This window comes from Lagopus leucura, unplaced genomic scaffold (genome assembly GCF_019238085.1).
Source record: "Lagopus leucura isolate 7727_CA_CO unplaced genomic scaffold, USGS_WTPT01 Super-Scaffold_73, whole genome shotgun sequence".
Lineage (NCBI taxonomy): Eukaryota > Metazoa > Chordata > Aves > Galliformes > Phasianidae > Lagopus > Lagopus leucura.
Genome location: NW_024962252.1, coordinates 51,009,688 through 51,030,767, shown reverse-complemented (window position 1 = coordinate 51,030,767; position 21,080 = coordinate 51,009,688). Strand labels below are relative to the sequence as shown.

At 37.0% G+C, this 21,080-nt stretch overlaps 1 protein-coding gene across 2 annotated transcripts in view; it reads right to left on the bottom strand.

Annotated features, from left to right (window-relative positions):
* ADGRG6 (adhesion G protein-coupled receptor G6) overlaps positions 1-21,080 on the bottom strand; it is a 111,249-nt gene that overhangs the window by 35,270 nt on the left and 54,899 nt on the right. The window contains exons 5-9 of one of the 2 annotated variants that reach the window (XM_042884411.1): positions 19,913-19,981; positions 16,744-16,827; positions 9,541-9,626; positions 7,476-7,528; positions 7,335-7,394 (exon numbers count right to left, since the gene is read on the bottom strand). In XM_042884411.1, coding sequence (XP_042740345.1) covers positions 7,335-7,394; positions 7,476-7,528; positions 9,541-9,626; positions 16,744-16,827; positions 19,913-19,981 — 352 coding nt within the window. The remainder of the gene's footprint in view (positions 1-7,334; positions 7,395-7,475; positions 7,529-9,540; positions 9,627-16,743; positions 16,828-19,912; positions 19,982-21,080) is intronic. The other variant, XM_042884419.1, reaches the window with a different exon arrangement.

The window sequence follows — 21,080 nt, the reverse complement described above, 5'->3', positions numbered from 1 at the left end:
AAGCGTCTTTCACTGGGGGGACCCCAAAGCCAGGAAGTAGCAGTGAGCTGCTGGGTCTGGAATGCTTCTTGAAGAATAGAAGACAAAATCTGCAAGGGTGCTGTACAGGAGTGGGCTGGGAGAGATTTCTGGAACCCCCTATTAGATAGACTGATGCCAAAAATCTGCCTCCAAATGACATCCCAGAGCTGTTCTTTCTGGAGGTGCCTAGTGTGGTACAGCACAAAATTAGTTTACTGTACGAATGTTGCTGTGTGATGACAGACTTAACTATCTTTCTGTCAGAACTCATGTTGAAAACTGCATACCTCCAACAGATACTTCTGAAAAAAATCTCATTATTGAAATGGTATTAAAACTGGCATTAGAAATAAAAAACTTATCCTTCTAGGGGAAAAAAAGTAAGAAAAGCGAAGCCCAAGACTCCTAAAGCCTTCAAGAGTCATGAATATGAGCTAAATACTCCACACATTTCACTATTTGACCCCTAAGAAAAGAATTACATATGTTACTGGTTGTTTGCTTTGTTTTCTTTTGAGCATCTGTACTCTTTTTTTCTTTCTTATATCTGCAGTTTTAACACACTGCTGAAGAATGAGATAAAAATGTGGTACAGGTTACCTGCTGGCTTGGCTTGCTTTTTTTTTTTTTTTTGGCTTTTTTTGTTTGTTTGTTTGTTTGTTTGTTTTTCCTTGGAATGTGTTTCAGCAGAGAAATTCCAGCTATTTCTAGCCAGGCCACACTTGACCTGCTCCTAGGTATATGAAGTTCCTCCTAACATTCCTTTGGACTTGACAAAGTGGTTAACACATGGCAATAGACTCAGCAGGGTGAATGTGCAGACTTTTGCTGTACATGTCGGATATATTATGAGGCACCTGTTTATAATGGCATTTATTTTTAGCAGAGCATGGAAATTGCCTACAGGATTGCCAATACTTAGAGCCCTCCAATGCTTCAGCCCCACAGTCTCCTGGAACTTATCCATCTTTCCTGGCTTCTGGCTTCACTCATGTATTCCCTTTACTTCAGAAGAGGAAAACTTAATATTGCTGATGCCACTCCCTACCTCAGCACTTGGCTGCAAAGCAGAAGTAGTAAGTGAAGAGTCACTGCTACTACTCTGCTGCTTATTGCAGTACTCCCAGCAAAACAAAATGATATTTAGTACCTGTAACTGCACAGGATACACAAAACAGAATTATAGATCAGGTAGAGTTGGTTAGATTTATTTTGAACAGCTATGAGAATAATGATGGATGAGGTAGGATTGGGTACAGTTGTCTTGAATGATTACAGAGAAAAGCACTGATTGTGAAGCACATACAAAAATAATCTCTTAGACCATTTTGTTGTTTGTTTTCTGAGAAACTTGTAGAGCACAAGTGAAGTATACTATGTATTAAGAGCCTGTTCCATATTATGATGAAAACAAATTCCATAAACTTTTCAGAATGACTCATGCTAGCTTCCCAAAGTAAGTAAATACCTACTAACTTGACAGCTGATGCAATATGAAGCTGAGTGCTTCCTTCCACTTTTATCACACTTGGAGCCCAGAAAGAAAACATTTTAATAGAGAAGAAAAAAATCCTCAATTTGTGAAACAACAGATCCAAACTCAAATAAATGGCAATACATGCAATACTGTGCACACAGTGCCATACTGTGCTGTACCGTGGGATCTTACACAGCCAACCTTATGTTCTTTATTGAGTGCCATATAAATGCAGGTGGATTCTTACAGCAGCAATCTATTAGAAATTACATCACCCACAGTAATTTGTAGCATTACTGCTGTCAGTATAAAAAAAAAGTTGGCTCTGGTGTGGGTAAACAGAATGAGGTTCCTTTTTTTCTGACTCTCTTGTCTTTGGGTGTCAGCTGGAATAAGCGGGAGAGCCAGGAAGATCACTGGCTGTCCCTCTTTGCCTTGGCCTGCTGAGCTCAGCAGAGGGGAGGCTGCAGGCACTGCAAACTGCACTGGGTCATGGGGATGGTAAGGATGGGACTTGTGCTGCCGCGGCGCTGAATACAAAGGCAGCTTTATTCTCGGGCAGGGTGACTCAGAGCTGTTCCAGGACAGTGTGCCTACACATGGGCTGAGTTCTCACTGCTGCATGGTGCAAGGAACCCGGAGTGAGGATTAGCGACTAACCATGTGAGCCGCACAGCACAGGCAGTGGTGTACCTGCTGGTAATCAGCAGCGCGTGTCTATTCTCTCATTAAGGTCCACCAGACAGAATGAAATAACTGTGGCTCTCAAACCATTCAAACAAATCACTACTAATTTGTTTTGCTGTTAATGCTCTTTGATTTAAAGTGTAAAAAAAAAATAATTTTTAAACCACTTCAGTACTCAGGAAATCTGAACTACTACTGACAGTGGAATTTTTCTCAAATACCCAATCATATTTGAGAAGAAAAAATAAGATATCAACATTAAATTCCTTAAAAATCTTGCTGTTATTCTGGCTTTGAAGATAAGTAGTGATGAATAGATAAAATTCAAGACTGGAAGTACATGTGTAGGCTCCACTTCTAAATACTGCCAACTCCTGAGTATTAACTAGACAGCTAGAAAAGAAAGTTGACTGGCATAGGCTAGTCAGTGAAGACTCAGTAATACAGACAGTAGACAAGATGCTAGAAAACATGCAGAATGAGAGAGAAAGAAATTTGAGAAGTCTGCTAATTAAGTCCATAGTGGAATTTGAAAGACCTTTCTTATCAGGAATATTGATCTCAGTTCTGCAACCAAAAAACTATAGCGCAGTATAGGGCAGTTAGAAGTACTCTGCAAAACCACCTTAATTGTCAACAAATCTTCACTTGAGGTGATAGCATTAAAAAGTTCAGAATTTAAAATATGAGATTTGGTATGAAGACCTCTCTTTACAAGGGAATGTAAGCAGAAAGACAAAGAGAGAGGGATGGAATACCTCTTGGTTCTGCAGTTAGTCTTGGCTGAAATGAGTATTTGATTATGCTTGAAATATCTTCCAGAACAACAAAGGAAATCCCTATTCACCCTGAAAATTGCAATCCAGTACTTTCCTGAAAAATGACATCTGACAATGCAGGCCTGTAAGAAACCCAGTTAAAGTCAGTGGAAAGATTCTGGAAGTCAGTGGAAGCTGGATCAAAATGAAACATTTTCGGCAAGAGACAAAGGAGGAATCATTCCTCAGTCACTCTGGTGGAATTCCTGAATTCCTCTATTTGTTAAGAAGGCTCACTTTACAGGTCACCGACAAAAGGTGACAGTAGGACACTATGTAGAAACTGAGTTCAGATGGTAACTACAAAGTTAAGATCAAAGGAAGCAGGAGTGGACCAGTTTCAAGTTGTTCCTAAAACTTCACCTGCAGAAACCAGGAAGACTTACAAATAAGAATAGGCATCACAGATGTGTTCATTTAGAATAGCATTGTTATTTCATAATGAATAATCCGGAATAATTATGAAAAATGCAAAAGCCTAATATTTTGTTTATTTAACCTTACTCAGTAAAGATCCTTATAGCAAAACTATGTTGCTCTGATGTTGCTAACACTTGTCTAAAACTATTATACAATCTAATTAGCTTAAACTTTATCTAAGTGTGTTCAACTTTCCATTAAGCAACACGGCAGCCAGGAACACAGCATGCAGGATCCTGAATCTGCCTTACTGACACTGGTGGCAAAACTCCCACAGACTTCAAAGAGGCAGGACTACGCTCAGGCATCTCACATTTCCTGCTTTCCTTTTTATTTTCATTTCTAAGAGAATAGATTTCTTTTTAAGTTTAGTGGTCTTTAAACAGATTGCAAGCACTGTGGTTTTTAATTTGGATGAGTTGTTTAACAGTAGTAACCTTAGCATTTTTTCACACAGAAAATAAAAGCAGGAAATAGGGCAAAGTTATGACAATCGAGTAGTGGAAGCTTCAGAAAACACAATTTGCGTATTAAATAGAGAAAAGTTTATAAATGTGTTGGGGCCTCAGTTCTCAAAACTGATTGAAAAATGAAAGGAGAAGCAGGGAAGCTGAGATGCTTGGCGAATATCAATTATCCTGCAGAGGTAGCCCAATTATTAGCCAGCTGACTACACCTAGGATAAGCAGGATCCATCTGAGAAAAGCAGCAGCAGCCACAGAAGAGTATGACATCATAAAAGGCGAAGGATTAATGAGAGAAACAAACACATTCATAATTTATCTACATAACAAACACAAATTGGCATCACTTTCAAAGGTTTGTGCAAAGTTACAGGGGATAAACAGTTATGCTCATATCCCATTTATATCTTTCTGCTTTATTTAGAAGAGCTGCCCTCTCGTTAAGAAATGGTAGCACTATGATGAGAAGAAAACAAAGACATAAACAGAAGTACAGATATGACAAAATTTTGCCTATTAATGTAGTTAACAATCTACCAAAGTGTTAGAGTGATACACTGCTGTCATCTAAAGATCTTATGGTTTTAAAGGTTCTGATAATATTGTTCATTTTTTGGACTTGACACTCCGTTTGTCTCTCTTCAACACCCACGATAACACTTACTAAGCACAATGTCCTTTGAATTTCTGCAGCTCATAGAACTCAGCAATGAAAGAATAACAGTCCATTTCCATATTTTTGTTTTGTTTTGCTCTTCTCCAGAATGCAGTACAGTTCATAATATTTATTTGGAAAATACATGTTTTTAACTTGCCAAAAATAAAAGCCAGCTTCCTACCTCCCTCTAGCAGCTTCTATTTATTGTTCAAATCTTTATTGGTTCTTCCTCTTTCATTTGCAAGAAGGCTAGGTGAGGTGATTAATAAGAGCAATTTGTTGATAAGACAGCAAGTTAAGCAAATAAGGGTTGAAACAATGAAAACTGATAGAAAAGTCTGGTCAAGTTTACTGCTGAGTTGTTGTTTTTTAACTGTTGTATTAAATAATAATCCAAAAGGTAAGGGGAACATATATGAATTATGAGAATTTGAATTAATGTAAAGAGGGAAAACTTCTCCAACAGCAGTTTAAATAATTGTGCTAGTGCCCTACAAGGATGAAAACTATGGTCTTGTGCAAAATTCAGAGATGAGAAAGTTTAGTGAGTTGGACTAGTGTGATTACTTCTGTAAAATATAAAGATCATAACAGTTCTGGGTTGTGTCTAAAGTTTTACCTGTGGAATGAAATTATATTCAGATGAAGATGAAAAATAGAGTAAGTAGTACTTCAAAATTAAGGGAAAAACTGGAGTGTGTGTGAGGAATTTATTCTTACTTTAGCAGAAATAAGAAAAATGTTGGGCAAATATTTATAGAAACAATTTCTAGGAATGTTTCATAGAAACTATCAGAAACTACATTCAGAATAAGTTACATACAAGAACTCAGCTTCAGCATTTTAGTAGATCTAGTTAGACTAGTTAGGATGCCAGTAAGAAAAAAATATTACTTCCATTGTGGATTAAAAACTTTCAACCTGCAACCTGCTAACTTATTATTCTCCAAATTGTTGCTATGATGTGTTGTAGGTTTTGCTAAGAATCTTAACTAGGACAAACTCCAGAAAGTTGAAAACTTAACAAAGCATGATGAAACCAATGTTCTGGAGGAAGTAAAAAGAAAAAAAAAAGGAATTTACTATCTGGATTTTCTCATTAGCCCAGGCCACCCTTGAAATACTTTATGACATATTAATAACACATAATACAATTGTCTCTGAATTTATAACATGTATTTATGGCACATTATGGCTCACAGACGGTGAGCGAAGTAGGCAGGCATAGGGTTATCCCACATAACAGTGACATATAATAGTATATAGAAGTAGTCTAGTGCTGTAACCACAGTGCAGAAGGGCAATCATGGAGAATACCTTGTTAAAGAAAATGCAGTAAACTGCATGGCTCTGGTTTGTGGCCATAGAACCATATATTGTCATAAATATTGACAGACAGACAGACATATGTACAAGAGGCATACACCGTCAGACAGGGAACTGACACATTTTCCATGTTTGAATGTGCTGGAGTCATCTCTCCCTCTTAAACAGCTTTTTTAATAGATCAGGAAAAAGAAACAAAATCCCAAGGACTGAGTGATGGTGTGGTGCCATGAGAAGAAACCAGATGTTCAGTCTGCAATAGAACAGATGCTGACAATATGGACTGCAGATCTCATAAAACACTCAGCAATAAGGTTGGGAAAAGCTTTACATTCTCCTGCAGCTTGGGATTGTTCGTGAGACCTGACACATGGTCTGAACTTCAAAGGTTTTGCTGGCACAACTGTATCATTTGAAAGTGTGAAAAAAAACCCACAACCACATGACTATACCCTACCATAAATGTAGTTCAGGGAGCAGAATAGCCCTTTCAGAGTCTAGGTTTATACTATACCAGCTAAATATTTTTTGCCAATAAGAGCTGCCTTTCTGCTGTGGGTATGTGGGAAGGAGATAGTACCATTTATAAATCCTTTAAAGTGTAGGTAAATCCTGCAGAAAACTGTAAGCACTGGTAACTACTTCCTGATGGTAAACTGGAAATACTGGACTATCTCTGAACTTAAAAAGCTCAAATTTACCACTGCAGTTCTCTAGGGTTAGCAGCTGAAGATTATGCAGGACTTTTGCCTATGCTGCAAAATGATATGTCCCATATACACGTCTCCCCCCTCCCTCCCAAGACTAATTATGTTTTGGTTTCCTCTCTTTAATTTGGTGCTAAGAGTCACTCCCTGCCCATCTGTCCCTCAGAAATCAGTGTGCTGCTTTCAAAGAAATCCCCTGAGGCCCAGTTTTCAGGAGGTGTGACCGATCTAACTGGCTGCCTTTGAGGCCATCCTAATGCTAGTGCCTCAGAGACCAGCAGAAGTCAGGAAATGAGAGCATATGGTAAATAGTTTAACGCATACTAGTTTGGCTTTCAACTCTAGCATGATTTTTCAGTGTTTTGCATCTAGTAAGATGTGTATTAACTCAAAAGGCTCTGGTTCAAATAAATGCGATGCCAATGGACAGATACCGTGCACCAGAGCTTGCTGCTGAAGGAAGTGCATCCTGCCATACTACAGATACATCTACGATGGTATTCAGTTTTCTCGTAAATGAAACCTGAACTCTGAAAGATAATCTGTTAGAGTTCAAAGAAGATCAGTGGGTTTAAATCTAAACAAACATGATAATCAGTATGAGATTTGTGAGTACACTCAGAGCACTCAGGTCCCCAGCAGTTATATATTTACAGACTAGCAGCAGCTCTAATAAGCTAATAATAAGCAATAAAGTCATACTATTTGTAATAACAGCTGTTGATTTTGTTAATAAAAGTTCTATAAAGTCATTACCGTTTACTATCGATGCTTCTTTTTTCTCTTACTGCCTCTTTTACGGTACCAGGTTGGATGCTATGAAGAAAATAAACATTAATTAGAGTAGGTTAATCCTCTAAAAGGAGTGTGGCATAAACATCTTCTCCCTTCATTTACCTGATATTGACCACATATACAGTGTAATTCCAGTTCTGGAAAGTATGGTTTAGCTGAAAAACAGGAAAGCATTGATCACAGAAATGGCACATTAGTAGAACATTTTGTCATTTAAAACAGAACTCCACCTCTCTTTCCCCCAGGAAATTCCCTTCAATTTTTCAAAGCAAAGAGAACACACTCCCATCACAGTGAGGTGATTGTTAAATTGTATGCACAATTGGTAGTGAAAAATGTATTCATTTCTTTTACTGAGAGAAGGAAATCTTTATGAGGTCATGACAGGGAATAGGTGAGTGCACAGGATGTGGAACTTTACTCCCTCTCTGTCATCTTAAATTCTCAGAAGCACTGTAATTAGAAAAGATTCACTGACAAAAATACAGGATCAGTAATCAGTATTCACCTAAATAAAAACCAACTGCCTTACGATAACCTCTATTTCAGACTTTTCTACAGCTTATTCACAGTTGGCAATGGCTGCTCAGTTTTCCTCTCTGGAGAACTGCTTGCATCCTCTGCCAGAGCCAAGTGACACCTTTATAGATTCTCTGGATAAGGCATCAACATACTTCACTTGTCTACTGCTGCTAAGGGAACAACTTTAGCTGGTGTGGATGATTGCATCTACAGTTTATAGAGGATTATCAATGGTTTCTCTCCTCTAGCTTCTGAAAGCTGTAATCCTCCAGGTTTATTAAAGAAAAATAAATAATAAATACCATGTACTTATGACATCACATTTTCATGTAAATAGTTGGTAGACAGTTTGCAGAATGTGTGTCATTATGTGAATTGTCAAAAAAGAACAGAGAATATCTCTATTCAGACAACGAATTTTCAGATGTAGGAACTTCAATAATCCTTCATTTTGAGGGCCTGATAAGGAGCTTATTTCTGCTAAAATGGGCTGAAAATCTAAAACTACTAGAAATCCCAACAGCTGACCTATGGGAGAAAACATCTAAAGCAGACAATACTGTAGTGAATTGGAAAAGTTTACTGCATCACACAGATGAACACTGCATGTTTATTGTTATGTCTATCAAGGTTCTGCACCTGGGTTTGGGCAAACCTAAGCACAGATAGGGGTAGGGTGGAGAATGGCTTGAGAGTAGCCCGAAGGAGAAGGATTTGGTCAGGTTGGTTGATGAAAGACTGAACATGATCCAGCAATGTATGCTTGCAACCCAGAAGGCCAACTATACCTTGGGTTGCACCAAGAGAAGAGTTGCCAGCGGTCAAGGGAAGTAATTCTGCCCTTCTACTCTGCTCTCATGAGACCCTACGTAGAGTACTGCATCCAACTCTGGGGCTCCCAACAGAGGAAGGACATCAAGCTGTTGGAGCAGGTCCAGAGAAGGCCGTGAACATGATCAGAGGAATCAAGGACTCTGGGGACAGGTTGTGTGTTTTTCAGCCTAGAGAAGAGAAGGCTCTTCCAGTACTTGAAGGAGGCCTGCAGAAAAGCTGGGGGAGGGGGGGGGGGGCCCCCGACGATGACCCCTGGGGGAGGAGAGAGGCTTTTTATAACGCCTTGTAGGAACAAGGCAAAGGGAAATGGCTTTGAACTGGAAGAGGTAGATTTAGACTAGATATTAGAGAGAAATTCTGTGTTGTGAGGATGGTGAGATGCTGGAACAGGTTGCTTGGAGAGGCTGTAGTTGTCCCTACTCTGGAGGCATTCACGGACAGGCTGGGTGGGGCTTTTAGCAACCTGGTCTAGTGGGAGGTGTCCCTGCCTACAACAAGGGGGTTGGAACTAGATGATCTTAAAGGTCCCTTTCAACTCAAATCATTTTATTATTCTGTCACAATGTAACTTCAAAACCACATTAGTATTCGAAGATAGAATTCGTGTACTGACACAGGAACTTTTAAATCTACATTGTTCAGTGGACAACTTTGATTTCCACATACTTTCCAAAATTTCAGCTAGTATCTCCTGTCCTTAAGATGCTGGCTGGTATAGTGGAAACATTTCGGAATTTTATCCATAGTTCTAAACTCCCAAACTAGACCCAAATTAATTACTGCATAAAGTAAGAAAGAAAACTTCACTTACCCATTCTGCAACCACATCATGTACTTTTGATTCTGAGTTGGAGTTGTAACTAAAGACAGTTATAGATATCCTGTAGAATAGCCCACCTGTCCAGTAAAAACAGCAATAACATTAGAAAATGAGCAAATTTGCTTTTTCAATAATATGAGACTCTAGTGTCATGATGAATATGAAAATTGGGCTGAATCCCATGTACAAGGATTCCTCAAGCTCTTGTTGATAGTGTATGAGCCTGGGATGAGCAAGCCCTGCAGGCTTGCTTGTTACCATTCTCACTAGTCCTATCAATTTCAACAGGATTTCCCTCCCTCTCCATACTGATAGAGACACTTGAAATATGACATGGAAACTCAGAACTAATGCATCTATAAATAGTATTCTGCATATGCCTTTTTTGGAGCAAGATCACGGAAGCATCAGGAATTTTAAAATAAACAGAATTACTGAAATCTGTAACATAGAAAATTTTTGTGCTCAGTCATATTTTTATAATCCAGAAACAACCACTACAAATTTGACCAAAAAAATTATGAGAGCGGACATAGCTCATCAATTAAAAGTCACAAGATGATTGGGAACAGAACTAGGAGAGAGAAGCACTCCAATTCTTATTTTCTCAGCACATGCTTTGCTCTCAGGTCTAGTAATGTCTGGACAAGAGAAGAACTCATGTTAGCTTTATTAAAAACTGGCAGCTGAACAAACCATCTTTCAACCTGAAAAGAGTGCAACATATGGCTTAGAGAAGTCTCATATTCATTACAGTTGTTTTAAACTGATACCAGGTAAATATAAATTCTCTTTAAGCTCATGAGCTGGTAGACAACATTTTATCATAAAAATTGAATCAAATAAACATTATATCTTCTTATGGTTTTGCTCTCTGTTAATCACTTTTACTTATGATAACAAAATTATCATTAAGCTACTAAAAATTCTATCCACTCTTGATGAAGAAATTGGCCCAAGATGTATGTAGGGGGTTGAGAACTTCTGCATCAATTTATTCACACGCATGTACCCATGTGGCATTATTGAGTATTACTATTTGGGGCTATTACCAAATGAGGTTGTGGCTCTTGATCACAGACATATTTTTATGTCTCATAATTTTTAAACATATTTTTAAAGAAATCTTATGCAACTATTACAGAGGCACTACACAGAACAGACCAGGATCTGAAGACAATTACAGTGAAATAATCTCTTACTATCTCTTGGCTGGAAAGCAAATACGTTTTCTGTCAGAATATTAAACAAATGACCATTTGTTCTAGTTTTATACATATGGAGGAAATTTCATCATTTTACAGCTTCATAGATAATCATTTTGCAAGAACTTAAAATAAAATTATCTGAAGTATCTTATAATTTTCCAATTTAATTGTAATATTGGTTGCTATTTCTTTCCATTCATGAACCTTGCTCTGTCTCTTCATAAGGGACTGATCATATTTTCAGCAAGATAAGTATGAAAATTCCCTGAGATAAAGTGGCAAATAATAACTTTCATATAGGAAGACGGTTTGCCAGTTACCTTTTTTGGTAAGAGATATGAATTTGCCTGTTTTTCAATTGATTGCCTATTTTTTTCCTCCCTTAAATCAGCAAACATTCAAATTTAGTGTGTACTTCAATTGGAAAATGCTGTGTCCATTGTTATTATTACTGTGACAGTTTCAATTAAAAAAAGAAAAAAAATAAGTGTTGATTTTGGACCTTTGGGAAATTGAAAACACTTCAAATCAAGACAGAATCCCATTTATATGTATATACTTTGTATATATACATATATTTCAGTTTATATGTATAATGTACCTCCTACATGTGCTTATAGATACACATATATAGAAAATGTGCATTATGTATATTCTTATAAATTCACATATACCTTATATATAATTATAGTCTCATTTGAATAATTATACATGTGGACGAAATCAACTTAATATAGGAATATGCAAAGTACTTTTAAAATCAAACTTAGTATCTACAAACAATAGTCAACAGCTTCAAGATCTACACCAGATGGTGAATAAAAGAATGTTTTAATGAAGCAAAAGAAGAACAAGAACAAAGAACTAATCTACATTTTAAAACACTCTCAGGAGACTGCAGTCACAGATAGTGAAAATTAAGAAAAATTTCTCACTCCAAATTAAACAGTGGAAATCCCATCTCAAAGTACTAAATAAAAAAAAAATATTTTCATGGGCAGAAAATTGATGAAAAGAAGCCAAAGATAATCTGGAAAAAAAGAGAAAAAAAGAAGTCGGAAAAACAGTTCACCCACACCCAACCCCAACTACAAACAATGGAATGATCAATGGAATACCACAAGTTTTGTTTCTGTTAGTTTCTTTTGTGAAATATTTTCTTCAGGAAATTAAACCCCCAAATATATAGGTACTGTAATTGAAAAACACTCATAATAATTCAAATAATGAAGTGGCATAAAAACGCATAAAATGCATAGCAAATCAATCTCTATTTTCAAACTATTCTCACAGTCTCATGAGAGTTGATATAGAAAAAGACACAAAAATTAGAAATTACATGTTAATGACATTTACTATCCCCAAGATGTTACAAATCCCTTCTAGTGTAATTAAAATACTATTTTAAAATATTTTTATATGTTAAATGAATCTATATCTAAAGAATGAAATTCAGCTACTTCTACATTCAATCTACCAACTGAATAGTAGATAAGATGATCTGTTTTTTTTTTCTACATCTAACTTCATAACATACTGTAGTTGATCTCTTGTCGGCACAGGCAGCCCAACTCAGGGAAGATACAAGACAAAAGGACTGTGGGACAGCTAGTAAGTTGATTCAGTGGTGGGAAAAAGGTGGTATTGTGGCTTGTCTCAGATGATGAATTAGTTAAGGAATGAACATATGATAAAACTGATGACTGATGGTATATTACAGGTGAAACTTGCATTTGGGAATGCATGTGAGAGTCATGGATTGCTGCTCCAGGTGTCATTAGAGAGTGGTTCTCTTTGTGCTGAATAGTAATTCCACTGTATGAAGATGGCAAAGGTATCACATCATTAATTACTGAAGTTCTTGATATCAGAAGGGAAGAGAAGCGTCCATAATCAATATTTTCAAAATCCAAGACAGAAGTGCTAAAAATATTCAGAGAAGAAATTCCTCCTATGTTCTTGCTGAAGGATCCATATACCTCTCCTTCCAAATTCTGATCTGAAAGCCTCGATTTGTTAGTTGATGTCAGAATAGTAGAATTCTTTTTTTCGCTATTAACACTAATGATTTCTTGATCTCCTGCCCTTGGAGAGTATCTAATACTGTCCTCTTGATTTTCGTTGAAGTTTTTTCCATCTAAGACTGTTATAAGACTTCTTGCTATTTCTGTTGTAGGCAAGTTTAATTCCGCTACATCCCACGCAGGGGTCAGGCTTGGAGAAATTATATCAAGGTGGTTCTGAAGATTCTGTGGGAGTGGAGGTGTAGAGTAGCTGTTGGGAGGTACAGTGATTCTGAATTTTGAGTCTGAATGAGGAGGCTGCTTCAATTCCAAAGACAATGTTGTTACGAATAAGTCAGAACTGTTATTTTTTATAAAAAACCCTGCATCTACCTGAACTTCGCTTCTTGCATTATCACCAGTATTTGTTATAGTATCATTCTCCAAAATACTTTCAAACTGCCATAATACACGTGTTCTTGTACTGTTTACCAAACCATTAACAGGTGTATTGACCGAGCAAACAGTTTGGCTGTTCTTTGAACACGAAGGCTGGATTCCTGAATGTGTTATAAGGACAGAAGCAAGCTGCTGCCTGTTGTTTTGGACAGTCACATTGGTTCTATTTCTTATTACATCAGTTCCACCTTGCATACGTAAACTATGATAAAACATTAATTTTTCCGTAGAGTTTGCAAGCGTCTTGTCAAAGGGACTTATCTGCACAGACTGGTGATGCACAGGTGCTTCAAGAGAAGGGAAAAGAAAATCAAAATATAACTCATCGCTGGAAGATACAGTTAGATTTGCAAAGTTCACTGTTGACTGCAACTGTGATATTGTCCTGTCATTTCTTTCTAAAATTCTCCTTGAAAGGCCTGGATTAAATAAACTGAAGATTTGCCTTTCTGAAGCCACGGCATGGCTAGAGAAGTTTATTTCTTCAGCTCTGTGATCTAACAACCTAATTGTAGAAGTTTGTTCAGATATACTGTCCAACTCAGTAGGTGAGCTAATGGATGGCAACCTTTTTGTTGGGTTAGAAAGCAATTCATTAAATGAGACTAGCTGATTTTTTGATGACACCCCAGAAAACACTTTCAAATGATAGGAAACCGTCCAGAAATTTGATGTCAAAGAAGGGGAAATATCTAAATATTTTGTTGGAAAATTTAAGTAACCTGGCTTCCAGGAGATGCCAACTCTGTCAATATTCTCAGGTTCTAATATAGAAAAACCTGACTCTTCACTTTTACTATGGAATGCATCTAAGTTGTTCTCAAGTACTATCTTTCTGAGGGTCTCACTTGGCTTCTTTTGAATATATTCAGAATGTTTTAAATAATTAGACCAGTAATCAGTATTAGACATAAATATGCTGTCACTTTCCAAAGACACGTCCATCAATGATTGCTGATATGTAGGCAGTGTTGCTACAGCATGCTTAAATGCTGAGTTAGTCCAAATTGTTCCTACTGGAAGTGCTGACATAAGTTGTTCTCTACTGTACACTGTCACAGAATTTGTCAGCTGGCTATCAGGCATAATTTCTGTATACGTTTTTTTCATGTTAGAAGAAGTTGCTGGGTTTGTATGTGGCATGTCCACAGAGGTTGATCTTGTAAAGCCTCCTGAGTAATGCTCTTTAATGTACACAGATGTAAATGGAAATTCACTGTTAGCTCCTAATATGGAAAAATATTTCTTATCAGTGTTGCCTTCTATCATTTCTAGGTAAACATTCTGAGGCTCAAAATCAAGCAAATCCAGTCTACTTCTTTGCAACAATGGCTTCTCCTTCATAGGAGATATAGGTAAGCTAGAAAGAGAATGATATTTCTCTTCTTTAATGTCAGAGGTGATATGATGATGAAATACAGTCTCATTCCAACTTTCAGGCTTCAAGACATCATTTATATGCATGAAATTGAGTGTGTTGTTATTGGAGGATGAAATCCACAGGGCTTCTTCTCTGTGTTCATAAGCAGTGCTTCTGCTAATGGGAAGATGGAATGCTGACTCAGAGTCAGCATAACGCAGCCCATCTGCCAGAGTCTGTGCTTCCTCTGCAGTGAGACTTCTGTTTTGAAGAGGAAATGCTGCATCCACAGAATGATCTGCAACATCATCTGCTGCATCATAAGTGCCATCAGATGAAATTCTAGAATCATTCAGAATATTTTCATTTGGTAACTGATTCATCACAGTATTATCTAGGTCAATATTTTCTGGAAAAGAAGCCAAGGTACCAATGCTGGTCTCCTCAGAGGCAGATGATGTGGACACAGTTGAATGAAATAAGCTGTATGTGTTCTTTCTCTCCAGATTCTCATCTGTTGAATTTTCACTGAAACGGGGAGGCCTTTGCTTCACTGGCCAAATAATTGGGGTTGAGATAATTCCTATGGTTTTGACCCCTTCTATCCTAGACTCTTGCTGCCTTTTTGGTCGTGAATGGAAGGATTCAGGTGAATTTCTCTTCATTCTGAAGATAACTGTAGCAGGAAGTCTGATTTCCTGCAGGTCTGTGTAGTAAGCCACATAGTTAGCAGATTAAAGAAAATATGTGAAACTTAACTTTCTGTTCTCAGCTGCCTGTTCTAGGGCAATAAACCAACTTACCACCAGGAATTATACCAGTTAGCTGAATGAAAGTTTAACTTGCTTCTACTGTAAATGAATTTGGCCTACTATTCTCAGATTTTCTGCTTTCTCTTGATAGCAATCAAATCAGATTTCAAAATCAAATAAAGGGCAACTTGTCTAGTTTTTATACACACTAACATTATCAGGGTGTTCAGCTCCTTCTGTGTCCGGGAAAATCAAAGTTGAATGTTCATGATGAACATGGAGTGAATGGTTTCACAAAAGAAAAAAAAAAGCACAGTTTGTAAGTAAGTTTCAAGATTCTCTTTTTTACTTCTACTGCTTACTAAATCCAAACAGAATGAGTTCAGATAAATTCTTTCACAGTGTCTATTATACTGCCTGATTGCCAATATACAAGAAATGATTTGCCAAAAGGAGAAGCACTCCAAGAATGCTAAATCCTACAGTAACAACTGACACATTTGGGAAAAAAAACAAAACAAAACAAAACAAAACAACAAAAAAAAAAACACCCCAAAAAACCCCAAGCAAACAAAAAAGCACTTCCTCCATCCCCAGCCAAAACCAGATACTGATTTACTTCTGGGGAGCACAAAAAATCTTTAGTAAAAAGATCTATGAGCCTCATATGAAAACTGCAGAAGACTATTTCTGTATTCTTATTAATTTTTAACAGCTTTCTTTAGCAGGACAACTTTAGAAACTTCTCAGAAAACGATGCTCAGTCTGTAGGAGACAATGATATCATCAACTTGAGAAAACCTCAAAAGACATCCTTGCTTTTTTCCTGTACTAATAATAGAATCATTTACTATCTGACTTTCTCCCCTTAATCTTTCTAAATGAAAAGTAAATGATATCTGATACTGTCAACATTTTCCCTAGTAGAGTCTGATCTAGCTCTTGAAGTCAGTGGAAAGATTCCTACTGACTCAGTGGAAGTGGCTTTGCTCCATAGGAATGATTCCACTTGGCTTCCCTGTGTTACCAGTGAGGAATAGAGAGTCCCAGCATACTACCACCCTGGCAGCATTAGCCACTCAATGTCTGATTATCCACAGCATTAAAGCATTTCAAAAGTAGAATTTTTTACAGTTCCTTTTTAAAAATAATTCTCCCATCCCTTATTCTTTGCCTGGGTAAATTCAATGGGCAGCACAAAAGAACAAGGTAAACATGATACAAATAAACACTGAATTTGGTTCTGTTCTCATACCATTCTTACAAGGGCAAGTCTAATAAAATTACTCCAGAGTAAATGAAATACACTGAGACATGACCCTTGACATTACACTATGAAAAAACACATCTTAAAATACAATAAATTTTCTCTAGAGACAGTACAAGGTAAAATGTAACACAGGATTTCTTACCATTGTTTGGCTTATCGGTTCTATTAGTATCAGGCATGTTAGTGGTGACAGTGGGTGGTGTAGGAGTAGTAGCATTTACAGTAGCTGGTAATAAAGATGAGAAAGAGGTGAATTTGAATGAAATATGAATGTTAATGAGGTAAGACAAAACGGGAACAATGCATGACAATGTAAACTGAAACCATTGATGCACAATGCCATATATGTTAAACGCTTTCTCTTCTGTACAAAGTGATGAATGGACATGAACTGAGATCCTAGTCCTGCAATCTTCACTTTCACTGACTTCAGTGGGAGTTTTGCCAGTGGGAGGGTTGCAAGTCCTGTACTGCTTTCACAAATTGTAAATCCTCTTATGAGAGCATCAGATCCAAACAGCTGTGCAAAGACCAGAAAACAGACCGTACAGCTCAATGATGAGTGTACTTGGAATAATTACTTGTGAAAAGAATAGTTGTTTCTACTCAGGGACTGAAGACCATGAATAAATGTGAAAATAAAACACCCGTATAAGTTTCTAATTAACTCAATTCAACTCTATATAGTGAAGAGTATTTAGATCAGACTTGGAATTATTTGAGTGGAACATATATTTTGAAAGCTTCATGTAGGATCTTAGTTGTACTGTTCCCACTGACACTAACAGGAGTCATCCCACACAATACTGGAAAATGTTTCCCAGGAGAACTAGCTAGAACACTTTTCACATTCAGAATAAGGAGCCAAAACTGAAATTTTCCCTCACTGAAGACTGGGAGGGTATACACTCTAGAGGAAAAAGCACTTCAAAGATCAGACCACTAAATTTTCAAATAGTTTGGAAAATAATTTTTCTAATAGCTCCCTGGAACGTAAATCTTCTCACTGACAGATTTCTTCTTTCCCTGAAAACTCTTTCCACAGAGCGAAGATTTGAGCAGTATACTCTCACAAGTATTACATATCTTTTGCAGAGTTTGAGAAAGAACCAACTTGGAAAGTTTAGTTTATCATATTTTAAGTAAGAAATTGCATTTCTGATTTTTGTTAGGTTGTTTTAGTCAACATTTTGAGTCTGAAAGTCATAAACTCAGGTCTCAGCTGAGGGAGTGGTTCATGTTCAGGTTTCAGTGAAACAAGAAACTTGAGGAAAGAGAAGGGAGATTGCGGTAAACAGGGATTCTAGCTGGAAAAGTGAGCATATAAAGTCACAATCTATAATATAAAAAAGCTCTTCTTCCATGCAACTGCAGGGCTATATTGCCTGAAAAACAATTTTTAATGTTCCTTAGTGATTTTATCTTTCATCCAACGTTGTTAAAAGTGACATCTTTCAATGAATGAAAATAGTTGCTAAGCATAATGAAGAAAACAGCTTTGTCATCAGACCATATATGACACAGTCTAGTGATATTGCAAAACACAGAACAAACAAACAAACCAAAGAGGAATCCAAAGTAGCCTTTCAGCTTAAAACAAGCTTGCAGCACTGAAAGAAATACACAGACAGACATGTTTTTATGATTTTTCATTATTAGGACAGTGATGATGACGATGACGATGATGATAACGAACAGCATGAATCCAATTCGCCACATTCAAAGTAGCAAATGGAGAATGCCAGTGACACTTGACCAAACACTTTTCAGAGCAGGAAAGTATTACTCTGGTGAAAAGTACTCATAAAGTTTGTTAAGTCTAAGACTGTAAGGGAGGAAAGCTGGGAAGGGAACCTCTTTTGTTAGAAGTAGTATCTTCTGCCTAACACGTTAATAAAGTTGAGGCTTTATTAAGTTTTTAGGAAAACATAATGTTTTTGTCTGAAAGTGTGTTTATGTCTGCAGCCCAATTAGCCAACCTAATGAAGGACAGTCTCTCTCCTTTCATGTCATGCCATTTTAGTAGAAGTCTTTCAGAGTTCTTTCAAGAGAAACATATATTAACAGTGGCTGTATTAACTTTTTGATAGAAAAAGAATACCAGTGAATAAATGATGCTGTCCCATTTACGTAAGATATTTGGGTACCACTTTTTGTAACTTACTGTGCTTTGAGACGCAGATGCATGAAAATTGCTCTTTGAAATCTGATTATGGACACAACTGGCATGGCATTTCACTTTCCCTATGGGGACCTCCATATGATCCAAGACTGAGCAGAATCTACCTTGGAAATACCTGAGAGAAGTACACTGGAGACTATCACAGATCTCTTACTGGCTTCCCAAAAGGAGTGCATTTTCCTTTCTAACTTTAAATTAAATCTGGTTTACTTGCATAAAAAATGCTCCAAGTCTTCCTCCCCCTTTTGTATGTTCTCTGCTGTCTCTATCTTTCAACACTCAGCTTGAAAAAGATTACAGAGATTGACATTATTTTTTAAAATCTCACATATCACTTCACTTGCAAGCCTGTGTTTAGGAATGTATTGTGGAAATGGGCTGATCTTGTTCATGTAGGTCATTTTTATTCACCTGCAGCCTCTAAGCATTAAAGAAAAAAAATTTAAAAAGTAGAGAGAACTGACTGTGCCTGCATATGCAATAATTCAAAGAGCATGAACATTTTTACGGTTTGTCTCTTCCTTGCATTCAATTGAGCTGATCCTCCAAGAGACCTAATGAATTTTTATATGCGGTGATTTTGACACTATTAAATCATTACTAAGTGTTGTAACTAGTGTTTTATTAACACTTGATGCTGCATTTTCAAGTCCGAGGTTAGATTTTTTTTTTTCTTCTAATCTCAAAGTATTTAGCATCAAAATAACCTACTGGAAATACTGGAAAAATCTTAATAATAATCAGATGCTTTGTTCATATAGAATTTTTTTTTAGTCTAAAGATGTACCTATTCCCTATCCTGTTTTACATTTTACTGTTAAAATATGCAGGAGAAAAAGAGCTGGAGAGAGAATGAAAGTCGTCAATTAACTCAGTTTTGATATAATAATGACCACTTGAAAAACTTAGTGTCAAGAGAGTAATAATAATATTTTCTCCACCCATTGGATACAGGACATCCACAAATTTGATGTGACTAAAGAATTCCTTTCTTTTCAACTACTCGTTGCAGTTCAGTCTTTCAGAAATAAATAAACTAAAAAAGAAGAAACAAAATAAAATAAAAAAAAAACTAGGAAAATTATAATGTAGAAAAGATGAAACTGTGAAAATAACCTGATTTCCTTACCTTGACAAAGGCTTCCTAGGTTTGCACAACTTGTTGGTTCAATTGTAGAAGAAGGAATTAGGTATGAGCCTTTAAAAGAAGAAAGTCTAACAGTTAGACAGGTTTGTCTACTGAGCATAAAATCAACAGATATATTGCAGTAACACAGTTCTCTTCCTAGTTTCTCTTGCTGACAAAACTGGTAATGCCATTTGCCTATAAAACTCTTGCATTTTTGTCTTTTGTTCCTGCTGAGGGATCCATACAACCCTCACTGACTTGCAAGCCACAGTCACTTACATATCCTCCCCTAGTTTTCTCATACTCTTCCCAGCTGTAGTTAAATAACAGCCCATTAAATGAATGCAGCTTGTGTGTACTCTGAAATGGCTCTACACTGAGGGATCAGCATGTCTGTAGAATTTATGTTACCTTCACAAGCAACAAAACATGTGCCTTGGAGACACATCCATCCTCTGTTTTGCAGCACAGGTTACCCACCACACAGTTCTGAGTAATCTGCCTGTGGCAGACACCAGCCAGATAAAAGGTGATTAAACTTGTTACTGTGCCCAGGGTGTGGGCATGATTAATATTCTGGTATGCATGATTTTTAAGCAGATAATGCTGTAAGTCTGTATCTCTGCTGAATTATTCATCACTGCATGAACATAATCCGAAGATCTAGATACAAAAATGGGGAATGTAAGAATGGCAGAAGGAAAGAGCAAGTCAAACTGCTTTAATTACACTTTGTGTATTGCAGTGGGTCAGCTGTAGATACAGCTGCTTCTGCACATTATGCTGAAAATAATGGAGCCATACAGCATGGCATACTCTGAACCTACTGGGAGTGTTGCCCTTTTGGCTTTCATTTTACCACTTCAGAATTGTATTGACTCAGTGAGGTTCTCTCATAAAACACCGTATCTTTCCATTAAATTAAAGAGCCACCACCCACAGCTTGTAAAGATAGCTGAGAAAATATTTCCTGTGATGGAAGAACAGACGAAGTGTGGGGCCTCAGTGCAGAAGTCATGACATGCCACAGATACCATTATATGTATTGCCAACAGAAAACAGGGAAGAATTTAAAAAGTGATTCTGTACAGTGATTAAAGCTGTGTAGTTTTCTGCAGGGTTTTTTGGTTTGTTGGGGTTTTTTTTTGTTTGTTTTTGTTTTTTTTTT